This window comes from Poecilia latipinna, unplaced genomic scaffold, assembly GCF_001443285.1.
Source record: "Poecilia latipinna isolate Pla-1442-1.1 unplaced genomic scaffold, P_latipinna-1.0 Scaffold837, whole genome shotgun sequence".
Lineage (NCBI taxonomy): Eukaryota > Metazoa > Chordata > Actinopteri > Cyprinodontiformes > Poeciliidae > Poecilia > Poecilia latipinna.
The window spans coordinates 306,522-320,602 of record NW_015113453.1 but is presented as its reverse complement, the minus strand read 5'-3'; the positions used below and the strand labels follow the sequence as shown (position 1 = coordinate 320,602).

General features: G+C 39.1%; 2 protein-coding genes across 2 annotated transcripts in view; both read left to right on the top strand.

Moving 5' to 3' along the window:
• The first annotated feature begins 447 nt into the window (after positions 1-447).
• On the top strand, positions 448-5,534 carry LOC106956659 (transient receptor potential cation channel subfamily V member 1-like). Its single transcript, XM_015047641.1, has 11 exons — positions 448-759; positions 962-1,138; positions 1,216-1,374; positions 1,447-1,539; positions 1,960-2,030; positions 2,337-2,502; positions 2,575-2,641; positions 2,727-3,055; positions 3,128-3,249; positions 4,371-4,492; positions 4,564-5,534. The coding sequence occupies exons 1-11, from the start codon at positions 523-525 to the stop codon at positions 4,629-4,631; spliced, it is 1,611 nt and encodes a 536-aa protein (XP_014903127.1). The 5' UTR covers positions 448-522; the 3' UTR covers positions 4,632-5,534.
• Positions 5,535-7,487: 1,953 nt separating this feature from the next.
• Positions 7,488-14,081, top strand: part of LOC106956646 (transient receptor potential cation channel subfamily V member 1-like) — an 18,241-nt gene continuing 11,647 nt past the window's right edge. Inside the window, exons 1-6 of the mRNA XM_015047618.1 lie at positions 7,488-7,614; positions 11,661-11,891; positions 12,057-12,211; positions 12,293-12,445; positions 12,594-12,731; positions 14,031-14,077. Coding sequence (XP_014903104.1) covers positions 11,683-11,891; positions 12,057-12,211; positions 12,293-12,445; positions 12,594-12,731; positions 14,031-14,077 — 702 coding nt within the window. The 5' untranslated portion in view covers positions 7,488-7,614; positions 11,661-11,682. The remainder of the gene's footprint in view (positions 7,615-11,660; positions 11,892-12,056; positions 12,212-12,292; positions 12,446-12,593; positions 12,732-14,030; positions 14,078-14,081) is intronic.

The window sequence follows — 14,081 nt, the reverse complement described above, 5'->3', positions numbered from 1 at the left end:
AGATATTAGGTTGGCTTAGAAGGATTCCAAATAATGTACAGGAATGACCTGGTGCTGTTACATGTCAATCATCAGGGTGGGCCACTGGGGGGGCCAATCAGATGAAAGGGGGGGCACTGGCCCCCCCGACTCCCCTCTGGCTCTGCCTCTGCTGAGGCAATAGTTGACTGTTATACCACACGTGAATCTGTTGGTATGCTTTATCCACTCCATTACCAGTTTTGATGGATATCTGGGATTATTATTTTGATGGAACAACGAAGTGTGTCAACCATCTTACTGCAATATGAGGGAAAGTTGACAGATTTGGAGGAAGCTCCACTTTATTTTCCCCAATTCCTTTGTGAAATTCACCATTAATAGTTGCCGTGCAACAAACCCTCAGCATGACGCCTCAACCACCATTTCTCAGAGGTAGCACAGTATGTGTTGTGATGCATGTTGTTTAATTATTCCATTATAGGTGAGCTGCCCCTTTCTCTAGCAGCCTGCACAAACCAGCCTGACATAGTCAGCTACTTAATGGAGAATGAGAATCCAGCGGAAGCCAAGATGGCAGACTCTCACGGCAACACAGTGCTGCACGCCCTGGTGTTGGTGGCCGATAACTCGAAGGAGAACACAGAATTCATAACGGCCATTTATGATCGCATCCTAAAGATCACTGCCCGACTGCATCCCAAGATAAAGCTGGAGGAGAAAGAGAACAACGACGGACTCACACCTCTCAAACTGGCTGCCAAGAATGGCAAGATTGGGGTAAATGCAAACTCAGACTAATGATTTGTTCTTTTGAAAATAAGAGTAATATGGTTGTTTAGTTCTTACACTAAACACTAACTATGGCGCCAAAGTGCTCATAGCCTTATTTATTGCCCCAATCATGTTTTGGTGTGAATTTATTGTGAATTTATGGCAAATATGATGTGGAACATAAGTAACTTCTGTTATTTGTCTGCAGGTATTTTCTCACATCCTCCAAAGGGAATTCCAGGAGAATCACTACAAGCACTTGTCCCGTAAATTCACTGAGTGGGTTTACGGACCCGTCCACAGTTCTCTGTACGACCTGTCCTCTGTGGACACAAACGAGAACAACTCTGTTCTGGAAATTCTGATATATGGCAGTGAAATTCCTGTGAGTCCCAGCTTTGCAGGCAAACTCAGAAAAACCTTAAGCTGTCATCAAGGTCACAAGGTCGTGTCTCTTCTCAGAACCGCCACGAGATGCTGGAGAAGGAGCCGCTCAGCTGCCTCCTGGAGGATAAGTGGAAGAAGTATGGAGGAGGAATGTTTTTTTTCAACTTCCTGGTCTACCTTGTGTACCTGCTCATCTTCACTACTGTAGCCTACAATAAAAAAGATGCTACACAGGTAAACAGATTTACACAGTGTTCAACAGAGTCTGAGATGGACCTGGACTGATGTCTCCTCTGTGTCCCACAGCTTCCATTTATCCCTGACGACGCCTGGGATTACCTGTATGTTTTTGGCCAGCTGCTGACTTTACTTGCAAACTGCTATTTCTTTGTCATTGGGGTAGGTGGGCCACAATTGGTTTATATCAGCACCTTGTATAAGTTTAAGTTTACTAAGACCTCTATAACAGTCAAGGCCTGGGAGCCAAATTTGACCCGCCTTGGCTTTTTTGTGGCCCTCTTGACTCTAGAGGGCTTCATTAAAAGGACCTTCAAAAAACAGCTTAAAGATAAGCAACAAATTATTTTATCAATGAAATCAATGCATCTTTGTCTGTATACTACCAAATTACATCAATTTGAAAAGACGTTCAATATCTTTAAGTGCTCATAAAATGCAGAGATAACTATTTATTAGTTTGCTAATGGGTAGTCTGATCAATACGTTCAGCCACAACTGGCCCTTTGAGGATATTCCTGATCTTGTGTCCCAAAATGAAAATGAGTTAGAGATCTTTTTCTATAATGTCATAATCCCCAGATTGTAGGCATGACGAGGAAGCGGCCAAAGCTGCAGACACTGCTGATTGATGGATATTATGAGATTCTCTTGTGAGTAACGTTTTCTACTATTATTTTATTACAGATTTGATCAATAGTAGTTTCAGATTGTCTGGCATAGAAACACGGTGACATTTTGAGGACTTCACTGGGTGTTGGGTTTTAAACAAACACTTAGCAGATTATAATTATTAAGTTTCTTCCTATGCACAACTATACACGACCATGTATTATTTTGTGATATAAATTCCAAAGTCAAGACATACGTTTGTGGTTGTAACAAGCCAATATTTGAAAAAGTTCACTACATATGACTTTTTCTCCAAAGACTGTGATGACTTGGGCATGTGCTGCTAGCTTCTCTCAGGGCTTACTGTTCCTGGTGGCCACTGTTCTGTACTGGGCGGGGAGGCAGGAGTATCTGGGCTTCCTGGTTATCTGTCTGGCTCTCAGCTGGGTGAATGTGCTCTACTACTCCAGGGGCCACAAACACATGGGCATCTACAGCATCATGATACAGATGGTAGGGGTTCCACTCAGCTGTGACTGATGTTAAAGTGGATTGTTTGACGTCTAAGTTCTGATTTCTTTGCAGATGATCGTCAGTGATATCCTGCGCTTCTTTTTTGTTTACATCGTTTTCCTCTTGGGATTTTCAGCAGGTATTTTATCTCAGCTCCAGTAAACAGAGAGTTAACAACTCCAGGCTTGTCAGTATTTTCACCATGTATTTGTCTCTTGTTACAGCCTTGGTCACACTGCTTATGGAACCTCAACTAAAAAACCAAACAAAAATAGAGAATCCAAGTCCTTCTGATGCCTCCACAACTAATAATAAATGTGTCACACCTCACTACCAAAACGTCTCTCATACCATCCTGCAGCTCTTCAAGTTCACCATCGGCATGGGCGACATTGAGTTCATCCATACTCACCAGTACATGGAGGTCTTCTACCTGCTCCTTATCGGCTACATCGTTCTTTCCTACATCCTGCTGCTCAACTTGCTCATAGCCTTAATGAACAACACTGTGAAAAAGACCACTATGGAGAGCGCTGGCATTTGGGGGCTTCAGGTAAGTGAATGCCGTCCACATTGGTGTCTGTTGAAGAGTGGGCTTTAAACGGGTTGGTGTGGTCGTCTCCAGAGGGCTCTCACAATCCTGGAAATGGAGAAGAGGCTACCCTGCTGCCTGAAAAAGAGTTTTCGCTCTGGGGTGGAGAGGAAACTCGGCACCGCTTTTGGAGACGATCGTCGAAGGTGTTTCAGGTAGGCCTCTTTACGTTTGTTTCAGCTACTCAAACACATAAATGGCTGTGAAACATATTTATAGTTTTGTCACTGATAAAACCTGATTCTTTTCCACCCACCTTCCAACCAGGTTAAATGATTAAATATATTTATCAATTCATTCCATTTATCCATTATTCCTGGATAAATTACTGGGGGTTAGAAATCCAGTTGGCCTTTCTAGCACTGTTGCTGCGAGCCAACAGTGCTAGAAATGCTGTACCCACTGGTGATTTGTTAATATTCATTATTCATTCCTTGTATTTATTGTTTATATCTTATTGCCAAACCTTTGGTCAAAGTGTGAATGCTCAATATAGCTAGTTTGCACTATGCTGTTATTATAAACCTTAATATATAATTTAATCCAGTGGAATAGCGTCACTGAAATATGATCAGGATTTATATTTGCTAAATCCCACAATAATGAGATAAGGAATATATGAGAGGTCTGTTTATCAAAGCTGCAATATGTCACTGTGTTGTTTCTCCCCCATTATCACATTAAGCAGCACATACACGATCATGATTGACAGCACTACCACCTTCCACCCGGCTCTGATTAGTTGTTTTTCACTAGGAGCGGTGCAAATATGCAGATTGCAGTAGTATAAAATAATAAATATGTAAAAAACATTTTAGAAAGGTTACATATTTTACAGTTTTAATCTCTTCAAAATCAGAAGTTTACAGATTATATTCAGGGTTTTCCCCAGAAAACTTGTTTAACCTAGTGCTCAGGGGGGGGCAGTCATTCATCCAGCGGTTCGCTGTGATTTTTAGTTTAAAAAATGTTTAAAGTTGACAGGAAATTTGGAAAGATCACTTGGTAATTATGTGTTATTGGAAGACTGGAAGATTAATGCCTAAACACCAACTATAAAGTCTTAAAACAAATGCAATCATTAAAAAACTAACAATGTGTAGCCTGGTGGGGGCACAAGTAAAGACTGGTGGCCCGCCAGACTTACAATACACTTGGGGAAACCCTAGTATTGCTGAGGAAAAAAATTATTCACAGTTCACAAGGTTTCAAGCTATTTACCTCGGGTGTTGCACAGCGGTAAGTAATGGAAGCATGCATCGCCTTGTGTCCTTAGGGTCGAGGAAATGAACTGGAACAAATGGAACACCGACCTGGTCAACATCAGTGAGGATCCAGGATACTGTGATCGGAGCCAGAGGACTGATTTGGACAGCACTTCCAGAGGATTTAGTATAGGTTTGAAGCTTTTCCTTTCTCCAATACTGAATATTTGTAGACCTAGTAATATTTCCTTGTTTTTTCCACAGGGAGAAGCTGGAGAGGCTTTTTCATGGAGAGCACAATGAGGAGGAGGAGAATGTCTCAGTCCTCTTAGTTGAGCTCTCATCCTGTATGTCTGAGGAGGAGAAGAAGTTGTTAAACATGGCTGCTCAGTTTGAATGATATGATCAACAAGTTTTCCCAACTCAAACATATTGCTGTGTAAAAGAGAAAAACCTGAACTGTTTCCCGAACTGACTTGGAAATGTTTATGATGAACTTGGTTGTTGTATTGACTACTTGAAAGCAAAACAAAAAAACAAACAAAAAAAAAAAACTTGAGTGATCAAACAGAAAGCACGCAATGAAATAATCACTTGAGGTGCCATGGGTTTGTAGTTTACACAGCGCAAAAAAGGTTGAAATTGCACTTGGTGTTTATTTCAAGTTTAAACAATAAGGTACATGCCATAGGATTACTTGCTGCCTCTCCTGCTCCGACTCCTGCATGACTGGCTGCCTCGCCCACTGGCTGACTGACAAAAATCTATTTTACCACCTGTGTGCATATGAAACTACCTGAACCCAACACATTTATACTACAAGACAAAGATAAATAAGTATGCACACCAAACAATTTATTTTATTTGTTCAAAGCAGTATATTGTTACTTAAGTAGTGACTAACTGCATGCAAGGAGTGACAGCAGACGTGTTTAATACTTGGAGGCTGAAAGACCAGGGCTGATCACTAACAGGTTGCAGGTGTGAAGAGAGAAAGCAAGAAGGCAGGTGCTCTACATGAGTGCACCAGTAGATGAAACAGGAAGCCAGTTCATCATTATCATCACTGTTGCATTGTTTTCTTCATGCTTATGCATTTTAAATAAGTAAGTCAATTTTTGTCATTTTGTGTCCACTAGAGAGCCTTTCTGCCATCAACTGTCTGAAGTCTAACAAAAGCTGACCTGATGAATGCATGACAGTCTTTATGAAATAAAATGTCCCATATTCCTGTTCTGAAATTTTCCTCATTACATTTGAGCACAAAATAAGCTTGAAATCAATTACAAAATCCAAATCCAATGCTATTTACCAATGTGTTACTGCAAGTATATTGTAATATATTCTCATATGTTAATTTTCCTAATTCATTTTTGAATACATTATATACATATATATGACTTATGGTTATATTGCGATATATTGGAAAATGTAAATACGAAATCTCATATGTGGAAATATATTGCTCAATGTATTGAATTATATTTTCCAATATGCTGCGGCATATTTTTGTGAAAGCAGCTGACATTTGCGCCATGCCAGCTGACTTCACACCTCCTGACTCTCCTCAGCTGGAGTCATACATCTGCTACTTCCCCACAGCATGCTGCTGCCACCAACATGTTTTTTTAAGGTTTGGTCGGCTCTGTGGTCAGAGACAGGATCGTGGGTTATGAGGAGGGCAGAGGCATGGGGCAATACTCACCAGGCGGGGGATTCAACCCCAGACAGGCAGAGCCTGTGTTGGTGTTTGGCTTATGTAATTATTAATAACTGTGATCAATAATTTATTATTTGTTAAATTAATAAAACGAATATTATTTAGTTTAATTGGGGTACCAACTCTTAAATCATAAGCCAAACTCAGTCTGTTGTCAAGGAATGAATTCAGAAACTCTTCACACAACCAGGAATAATCACTGACACGCTTATTTCTAATCAAGTCTGAGAATTTATTAACAAAATAGCCCAACTTTGTAGCTGAATTATCCATAATGGATTCCAACAACATGGAAGTAGTACGACTTTAATGGACTCTGTAGTCATTGCAATGCTGGTCATTTTGCCATGAGATCGTCCCAGTTGGTTTTCAAAGTGAAAACAAATTCTTTCTTAGAATTTGATCTGCCCATTTAATGGATCAGTGATCCTCCGTCCAGGTCTGTGCCATGGTTCATCGGTTTCACTCTCTTACACAAAATTCATAATGAAGAGGACAAAAATAAGCAGGCTAGACTGTAGAGGTGTTTGAGCCTCAACGTTCACAGATTTTCATTTGTTTCACCTGTTGTTGAAGCTTGACGGTAAAAATAAAAGTCTGAAATCAACATCTTTTAATCAGCCATTTCAAACTGATGAGAGTAAAAATAGTAAGTAAGAGTTTATCATCATGTTTTCAGTCTCTATGAATGACTCAATAAAATCATTTTAGTACGACTGGAACTATTAACACTTTCAAAGGTATAGCGGATAAATAAATATGTAAAGGCAGAATATTTTATGCTTACGCAAACCGTTTCACAACAGAAAATGCAGCAGTAATACGGTGCAGAAACATATACTGACAGCATTCAGAGGAAGACAATACCTCTAATCACCAGAGAAGTCTGCAGTTTGACCTCATTCAGCGACCCCTCCAGACTCCCTCTAGCATCTGCCTGACCAACAACTCTGCAGTCTGCTGTGGCATCTTTTCAGTTAAATATATGACAGTATCATCTGCATACATGTTTACTATTTTCAAGTATTTTCACATAAAAGCAAGGCATCAGTACTCCTAATATCATATAATATTCACGCGAGCATTAACTATATTGTCATCCAAGCACCTGCATCCTAGCTTGCTCAACAGCTGCATGGCAGCAGCTACTTCAGACGGTGCCCCTCTGGTTCAGTTCCTGTTACGGTTTTGGTTTTAGTATATTTCACATCCACTGGCCAAACTGACAAGGAAGCGGATCCAAATCACAGGCTGCAGGAACAAACGTGACCATGATCAAGAGGTTGAATATCCAAGTATCTCACAGATAACTGTGCAGCTTTTAAAGAAAAGGAAGTCAACATTTCATGAAGACTAACCTAAGTGATGTAGGCTGGCAGAAGCTCTCAAACCACAAAGAGTCACAGGATCAGAGCAGCTCTGACAACACACACACACACACACACACACACACACACAAGCTGAAAACTGAAATGAAAGCGCATAGAGTTGCACACAGGAAGCTCTGCAGCGACTTCATCAACTAACAAGAACAAGACAAGAAAGGCATAGCTCAGATGCCAGAAAACCAGACAAACATCCTCGGACCCTGAAGGGTAAGTGTCTTTAATAATTTTTATTTTTTTTATTTATTTTATAAACATGAGGATATTTAACTTTCAATATATTTGAAAGTATCATTGATGGACATTTTTCAGTTCACTAAGTAGAAACTTTTTACGCAGGAGGAAATCTGCTGAAGTCATCATTAAGTCAATTTATGCTTCAGTCGGACGATACTCCTGCAGTCTGAGCGGCACATGCATGTTGAGTCCTGGTTGATGTGTTGCATTATGTTCTTGGAAGGACTGATGGTCAATACAGCAGCCTTTTAAGCACTCAGATGTGTAGGATCTGATGTGGGCTTGGTCACCCACTCAGGCTCTCCTTTCTTGTTAAGTGAGCATCTTATGACACAGGATTCACATGCCCTGATCTCAGCCGGACAGCAGACTGTTGTCTGATTTTTTTTTATTTTACTAAACAGGACCATCAGGATTATTCTGGTGAGTTAAGTTACACATTTATTTGCATTGTAATATTTATTATAGAACAACCTTTAAATTGTCTTTAGAGGTTATGGGAGTGCTGCAAGGGTGGTGGCCTATTGTTTTCATGACATGTTTATCAGCTCCCACTGTTATTTTGTGCTTTTGCAGTTTATCTCATATTTCTGAGCTGCAGGAATCAATACGTTCTCTAATGTTACAGGAAATTCAGACATGAGCTGCGTGCTCTTGCACAGACTCCCAACCACAAAAGATTTTTTATGGAGGAGTGTTTTCCTTATATTTGTGGCACGACTGAATGATTTCACAACTCAGACAAGGCTAAAATAAAATGGACCTACTTCTGTTTTCCTCTTTTTTTTTTGTTGCTGTGCTGATGTGTAATAATCATACGGTGGGGGGTCCAAACATGTGATTTCCCATTATTCTTGGAAAGGAGAACAAGGAGTCACCGACGATAGTCTGAAACCTCCCCTGGCTTCCTGAGCAGTCTGATTTATTGTGATGAACTGAACTCTGGGAGAATATCTCACATTTTGCGTTTGTTGAATGGATTCTTTCATAAATTCTGCTGTTAAAGAATTCGATTTGACCCCGGAGAAGCAAATAGTTGTCAGATCAAGTGTTGTGTACGTAACTGCTGCCATGGAAATCTTCAAAATAAACATCTTTGTTGGTCACCAGGAAGGAAAGATCACATGTCTGAAAGAAATGAGGGTGTATTTAAAGGCCAGAGATGTGAAACTTTGTGGTTAACATGATTCACACTGGATTTAAGCATGCTCAGTGGTCTGCTTCCTTATTGGTTACAGGAAACTGGTCTGCCATGTAATTGATCAAGTGGAGGGAAGGTTTATATGTCCAAATGTGATTGAAATGTTTTGAGATTTCTTCTCTTGAGAGCTTTCAATCAATCAATCACTGGAAAAACATGCTAAATTTTTTTTTAATAAATTCATGGATACATAGAGTTAAAATATCAATCGTTAATTTGTGCAAATTTATTTAGTGGTGAAACAAATGCCCCTTTAAGATGATTTTTTTTTTTTTACTTAAGTCTTCTGTACATCGTTTAATAAAAATTCAGATTAATAATTGTAAATCAAGCATTTTTCAAGGTGTACTTTACCATCCACATAGATAAGAGTTTTTAACTTTTAATTAACTTTTAGTCAGTTACCAATTCCCTTTTTGTTTCCCTTTGGCGTACATGGCATAAAAAATGGGAAAGACTAGAGAACATGCCATCCGGATGAGGCAGAGTTTGTTCAATCAAGAAAATGCCACAGGAAAATAAACTCATCCATATTTACAGTCATGGTTATGGCTGTAAATATGGATGCCTTGCTTGCATGTGAAAATGCTTGAAAATAGTAAAGATGTATGCAGATGATACTGTCAAATATCTGGAACAGTGACAAAAAATGAATAGTCGGAAAGACGTGAAGACACGAGAAATCAAATAGCTTCCAAAATCGCAATGCCTCCAAATCATATAAAAACAATTTATCTCCCAAATGGGTGTGATGTCAGAAAAAAAAGAAGCCTTTTAGAGCTCATCACAAATTGTACCCTTTGTTTATTCTGGAAAGAAAAATGTCTCATTGAGATCAAAAAGCCTTTTTGAAGAAAGATCTGACATATTCAAATGTGAAGTTTGTCAGTGGGGGTTTAACTGGAACCGATGTGACTTAGATCAAGCTTTTTATTGGCAGTAAACACTGTTTCTTCATGGTGTCAGAAGTGAAGTTGATGGAGGGGTATAAATACCACAGAGCAGACTGTTCTTCTTAAAGAAGCTTAGGTCTTTCTATGTTTACAGTAAGACGTTGTGAACAGAAGGAGTCTGTTATTGAGAGTGAAATATAGGCTGCCATCATCTGTCGGCGTAGGAGCACCGGAGGCTCAAAAACCTGACAAAAGAAGGCTGGGTTTATTCTGGGGAGGAAACTTCTAGAGATAATTTTGCACAGAAGGATTCGTCATAAAACAAAGATCATAATGTACAACCCTGAGCATTCAGAGACTGTAATGTAACCTCAGAGGTTTCTTCAGTAAGAGAAGAAACCTCGCTTTGGCGCACCCTTCCTGCCCACAGCTTTAACCACTGTCAGTGACTCCCTGAAGAAACTGAGTGAGGCGAGCTGAAGTTTGCAATAAGATCCCCCTTATCTGCAGGAAATGTTATGAAATTAAAGCTAAATTTATCCCAAGGCTTTTTTACACATCTGATAGGGCTCTGAAATCAATGGGTAAAATTTCACAATGCGCTAAGTGTTGCTTAAAGTACAACAAAATGCATTTCATAGCTTGTAAATAATATGGTAAACAGCTAAAATGATATAGAAAAAATAAACTACAAACAAATATGCTTAAGATAAATTACCCATTGAGAAATTAATAAAGGTTTTCTAAAACTAGTGGAAAATGGCATATAAACACTTACCTATTACACAATTAGACAATATATAAATAAATCAGCTACCATCAATTTAAATAAGGCATTAAGTGTATCTAAGAGCCTTTCTTTGAGTTAGACTTCAGTGGAGTAAACAGTGTCTTTAAAGCGTGAGGTTCAGGAACCAACATCTCTTAAGTGCTTCCCCGAAAGGAGATAAGAGAAAAGATTATCTGTGCATTTACTTTTCTATCATGATAGTAAGAGATGGAGACGTCCTTTAGCTAAAGTAATGGCAAATGACTGGATTTCTTTCTCAAGCACAGAATACTAAATGATGGGCTTCAATTAAGATGTCAAGAAATTGGAATGGGATTTATAATTTCAACTGAAAATGTATAAAATCAGGTGTTCAATGCATTTTTGGCTTTCATAAATCATAAATAACTAGGGGTGAACTGATTATAGTTTTCTGGCCGATCGCTGACTGCCATTCTTTGAAAAGCCTGACCTTTTGATTCCAATTTTGGACGATACAGATTTTTTTTTTTGTTTGTTTGAAATGTTGCTAAATATAGCAAGAAAGTTGCAGAGGTGTCAACATTGGGGTGACTATTGCTAACTGCAAACCTGCAGACTTCACCATGTTTGTCAGTCGAACCGTTCTGGTTGATTTTTAGACTTTTGACGAGGCAAATAAGATTGGTGGATAAGATCGGCTTCACACCAAATATCGAACAATCTCCCAAAATGAAGGAAATCAGGCCAATTTATCGGTGCACCCCTATTAATAACCTCTTTGAGTTTAATCACATTCATTCCCATTGTCATGACACCAGAATCATATGGTTCTAACGGCAGCCTAACTAATATTTGAAATAAATGCTATTACAATAAATAAAGCAAGGAACTGAGACAGCAGCCTTGTGGAACCCCAATCTACAACCAGCTGAGTTAACGTGGATTTGTTCTGTCTCAAAACTACAACCAACTGGTAATTGAACTACGCAGGCCAAGAATGGTTAGCTTTCTAACCAGAACTAATTCAAGTATATTGTTAAAACACAACAGTAGTCAAGAAAATACATCATGGTATATTTCATAATACTCAGGAGGTATTTACACAAAAATGATTGTACGATTGCTCCCTTTGAGACCCACTGAATGTAAAAACACCTGTCATGTTTCATTCCAGATTACCAGAGTTTTACGTAAAGATGAGGAAGTCAGATATTTTTGATTTCCATCTGGAGGCGGATGACAGAACGGAGGAGGAGAAACAGAAGCAAAAAGCACCAAAGAAGGATGGTTTGGGTTCTGCTTTAGGTTTGAGCAAAGAGGCCCCTAAAGCCCCCATGGACACCGACTACCAGGAGGAAATGGAGCCGGTCAAGCCTCAGATCCGATTCAATCTCAATTTTGACAAGTGAGTCTCTGCACACAGACATAAACTGATTCTGCCTTAATTTGCCATTACATTACAGCAGGGGAACTGTGAGCTGTCAAGCCACTTATTACTGATTATAATAGACTAACAAACTGCTTGATCTGCAGTAAAAACCCTGAGATATGCAACAACTTTTGCTTCCAGAGGGATTCGAGGTGAGGCATCACAGCCAAAGAGAGACAGCTCCACATTCACCATTGAGCGTCTGTTTGAAGCAGTGGCCAGCAGGGACGTCAACAAACTGGACGGCCTATACCAGTACTTGCATCAGAACATGAAGAAACTCTCTGACTCTCTGTGTAAGTGTGTACATGACCCAGAAGGTGTCCCAAACAGCAGATCTGTGTTCTGACTCCCCCAACATGCGGTCACATCCACAGATCAGACGTACGGTAAAACCGCCCTGATGAAAGCTCTGCTGCACCTCAAAGATGGCAAGAACGAAACCATAGAGGAGCTGGTCAAAGTTTCAGAGAGGATCGGTGACATAAAAGAGTTTGTGAATGCCGCCTTCACCGACAGCTACTATAAAGGTAAACTTTCTTCTGAATAAAAGCTTAAACTTGTCAGTCTGCTCTCTTTCTCCATGTTCCACCATTTTAAAGTACCAATTAATAGTGTCCTTTTTGGTTTTTAACAACAAAAAAATATAAAAAATATGTTTTGCTATGTTTATTATAGGTCAGACTGCTCTACACATAGCCATTGAGAGGAGGAGTTTGTCCTACGTAAAGCTGCTGGTCAGCAAAGGTGCAGATGTTCATGCCAAAGCCTGTGGGAAGTTTTTTCAGCCTCATGATGGTCCCAACTTCTACTTTGGTAAATCTTTTTTCTCATAGGACACTGATTTGCTTCCGACAAAGGTTTTGTATTTATCTAAAAAACGCAGCAGTTCAGACCAAATCTACTTTCTATGTGACAAATATAGCAAAAGGATTCGGCTGGAAGACCATTCTAAATATCTTGTTGGTTGGCATTAAGTTATAGTAGGTGATATGACACTGGGAGTCAGACTTTGTCGCCAACCATGGCCTCAAAACTTAACACAGATGTTTTGCACAACATTTTATTTGCACTTATGACAATTTGAATCTTTTAAATTTGTTGAATATGTTTTTGACAAGGTAGAAAGTCACAAAACCATATTTCTTTCCCGTTTTCTAATAATTAGTAAAGTAATATTTTTGCGCTAACAATATGGGATGTCGTTTGTAAAGTTGAAGTGACGCAGGTAAAAATCAACAGCAAATTAACAGCCGCAAGAGAAAAGTAATGGAGTCTCATTTTTCAAAGTTATATGTTCAACATCTTATTAATTAATTCATAAATGTCAGAGTTTAAAACTAAATATTTAATTAGCAAGCTAAATTTGTACCTGTTTATGTAATATGAAGATATAATAAACTCGGTCATACTCGGTCAGCTCTTCGTAGCTGGCGAGACTGAATTACTTCCTGTCACCTCTTCGTCATCTTTTTGTTTTGCTCTTTTTTGTACATTTCAGCTTAAAAACAAAGGAGGAGCAGTTTTAATTTAAACAGACGTCAACATTAATCATCAGCAGGAGTTCATAAAGAGGTTAAAAAAACTCAGCTTTTATTTTCATTGTCCACTTCCGGTTATTGGGAGGTGAATTTTAATATTAGCTTAAATATTTAGCGGAGCCCTAGCTCGGGGGTAAATATTTAGCTTGAGGCTAAATGCTTGCTAGTGAGAATATTTAGTATGTAGACTAAATATTCAGCTTGCTAGCTAATTAAATATTTAGTTCCAAACTAAATACTTGTCTTGCTAGCTAACAAATAATAGTATCTAGCTGCACAAGTGCGATTTTGCTTACATTTTCTCCAGTCCACACTGGCTGGATAATTTCTACACCATCACTAGAATTTACATTTAATTTCTCAAATGACACAACTATTAGGGCTGCACAGTATATATTGTCAAAATCAGTGTGTGCAGCATTAATAACATTAACAATATACAGCCAGTAGGACAGTCTCGTGTGGCAAAAGCTCACAGTTTTCTGGTAAAAGCTCATAGTTTTCTGGCATCCTGTATTTGTAAAGTTAGCACAGTATGTGTTGTGATGCATGTTGTTTAATTATTCCATTATAGGTGAGCTGCCCCTTTCTCTAGCAGCCTGCACAAACCAGCCTGACATAGTCA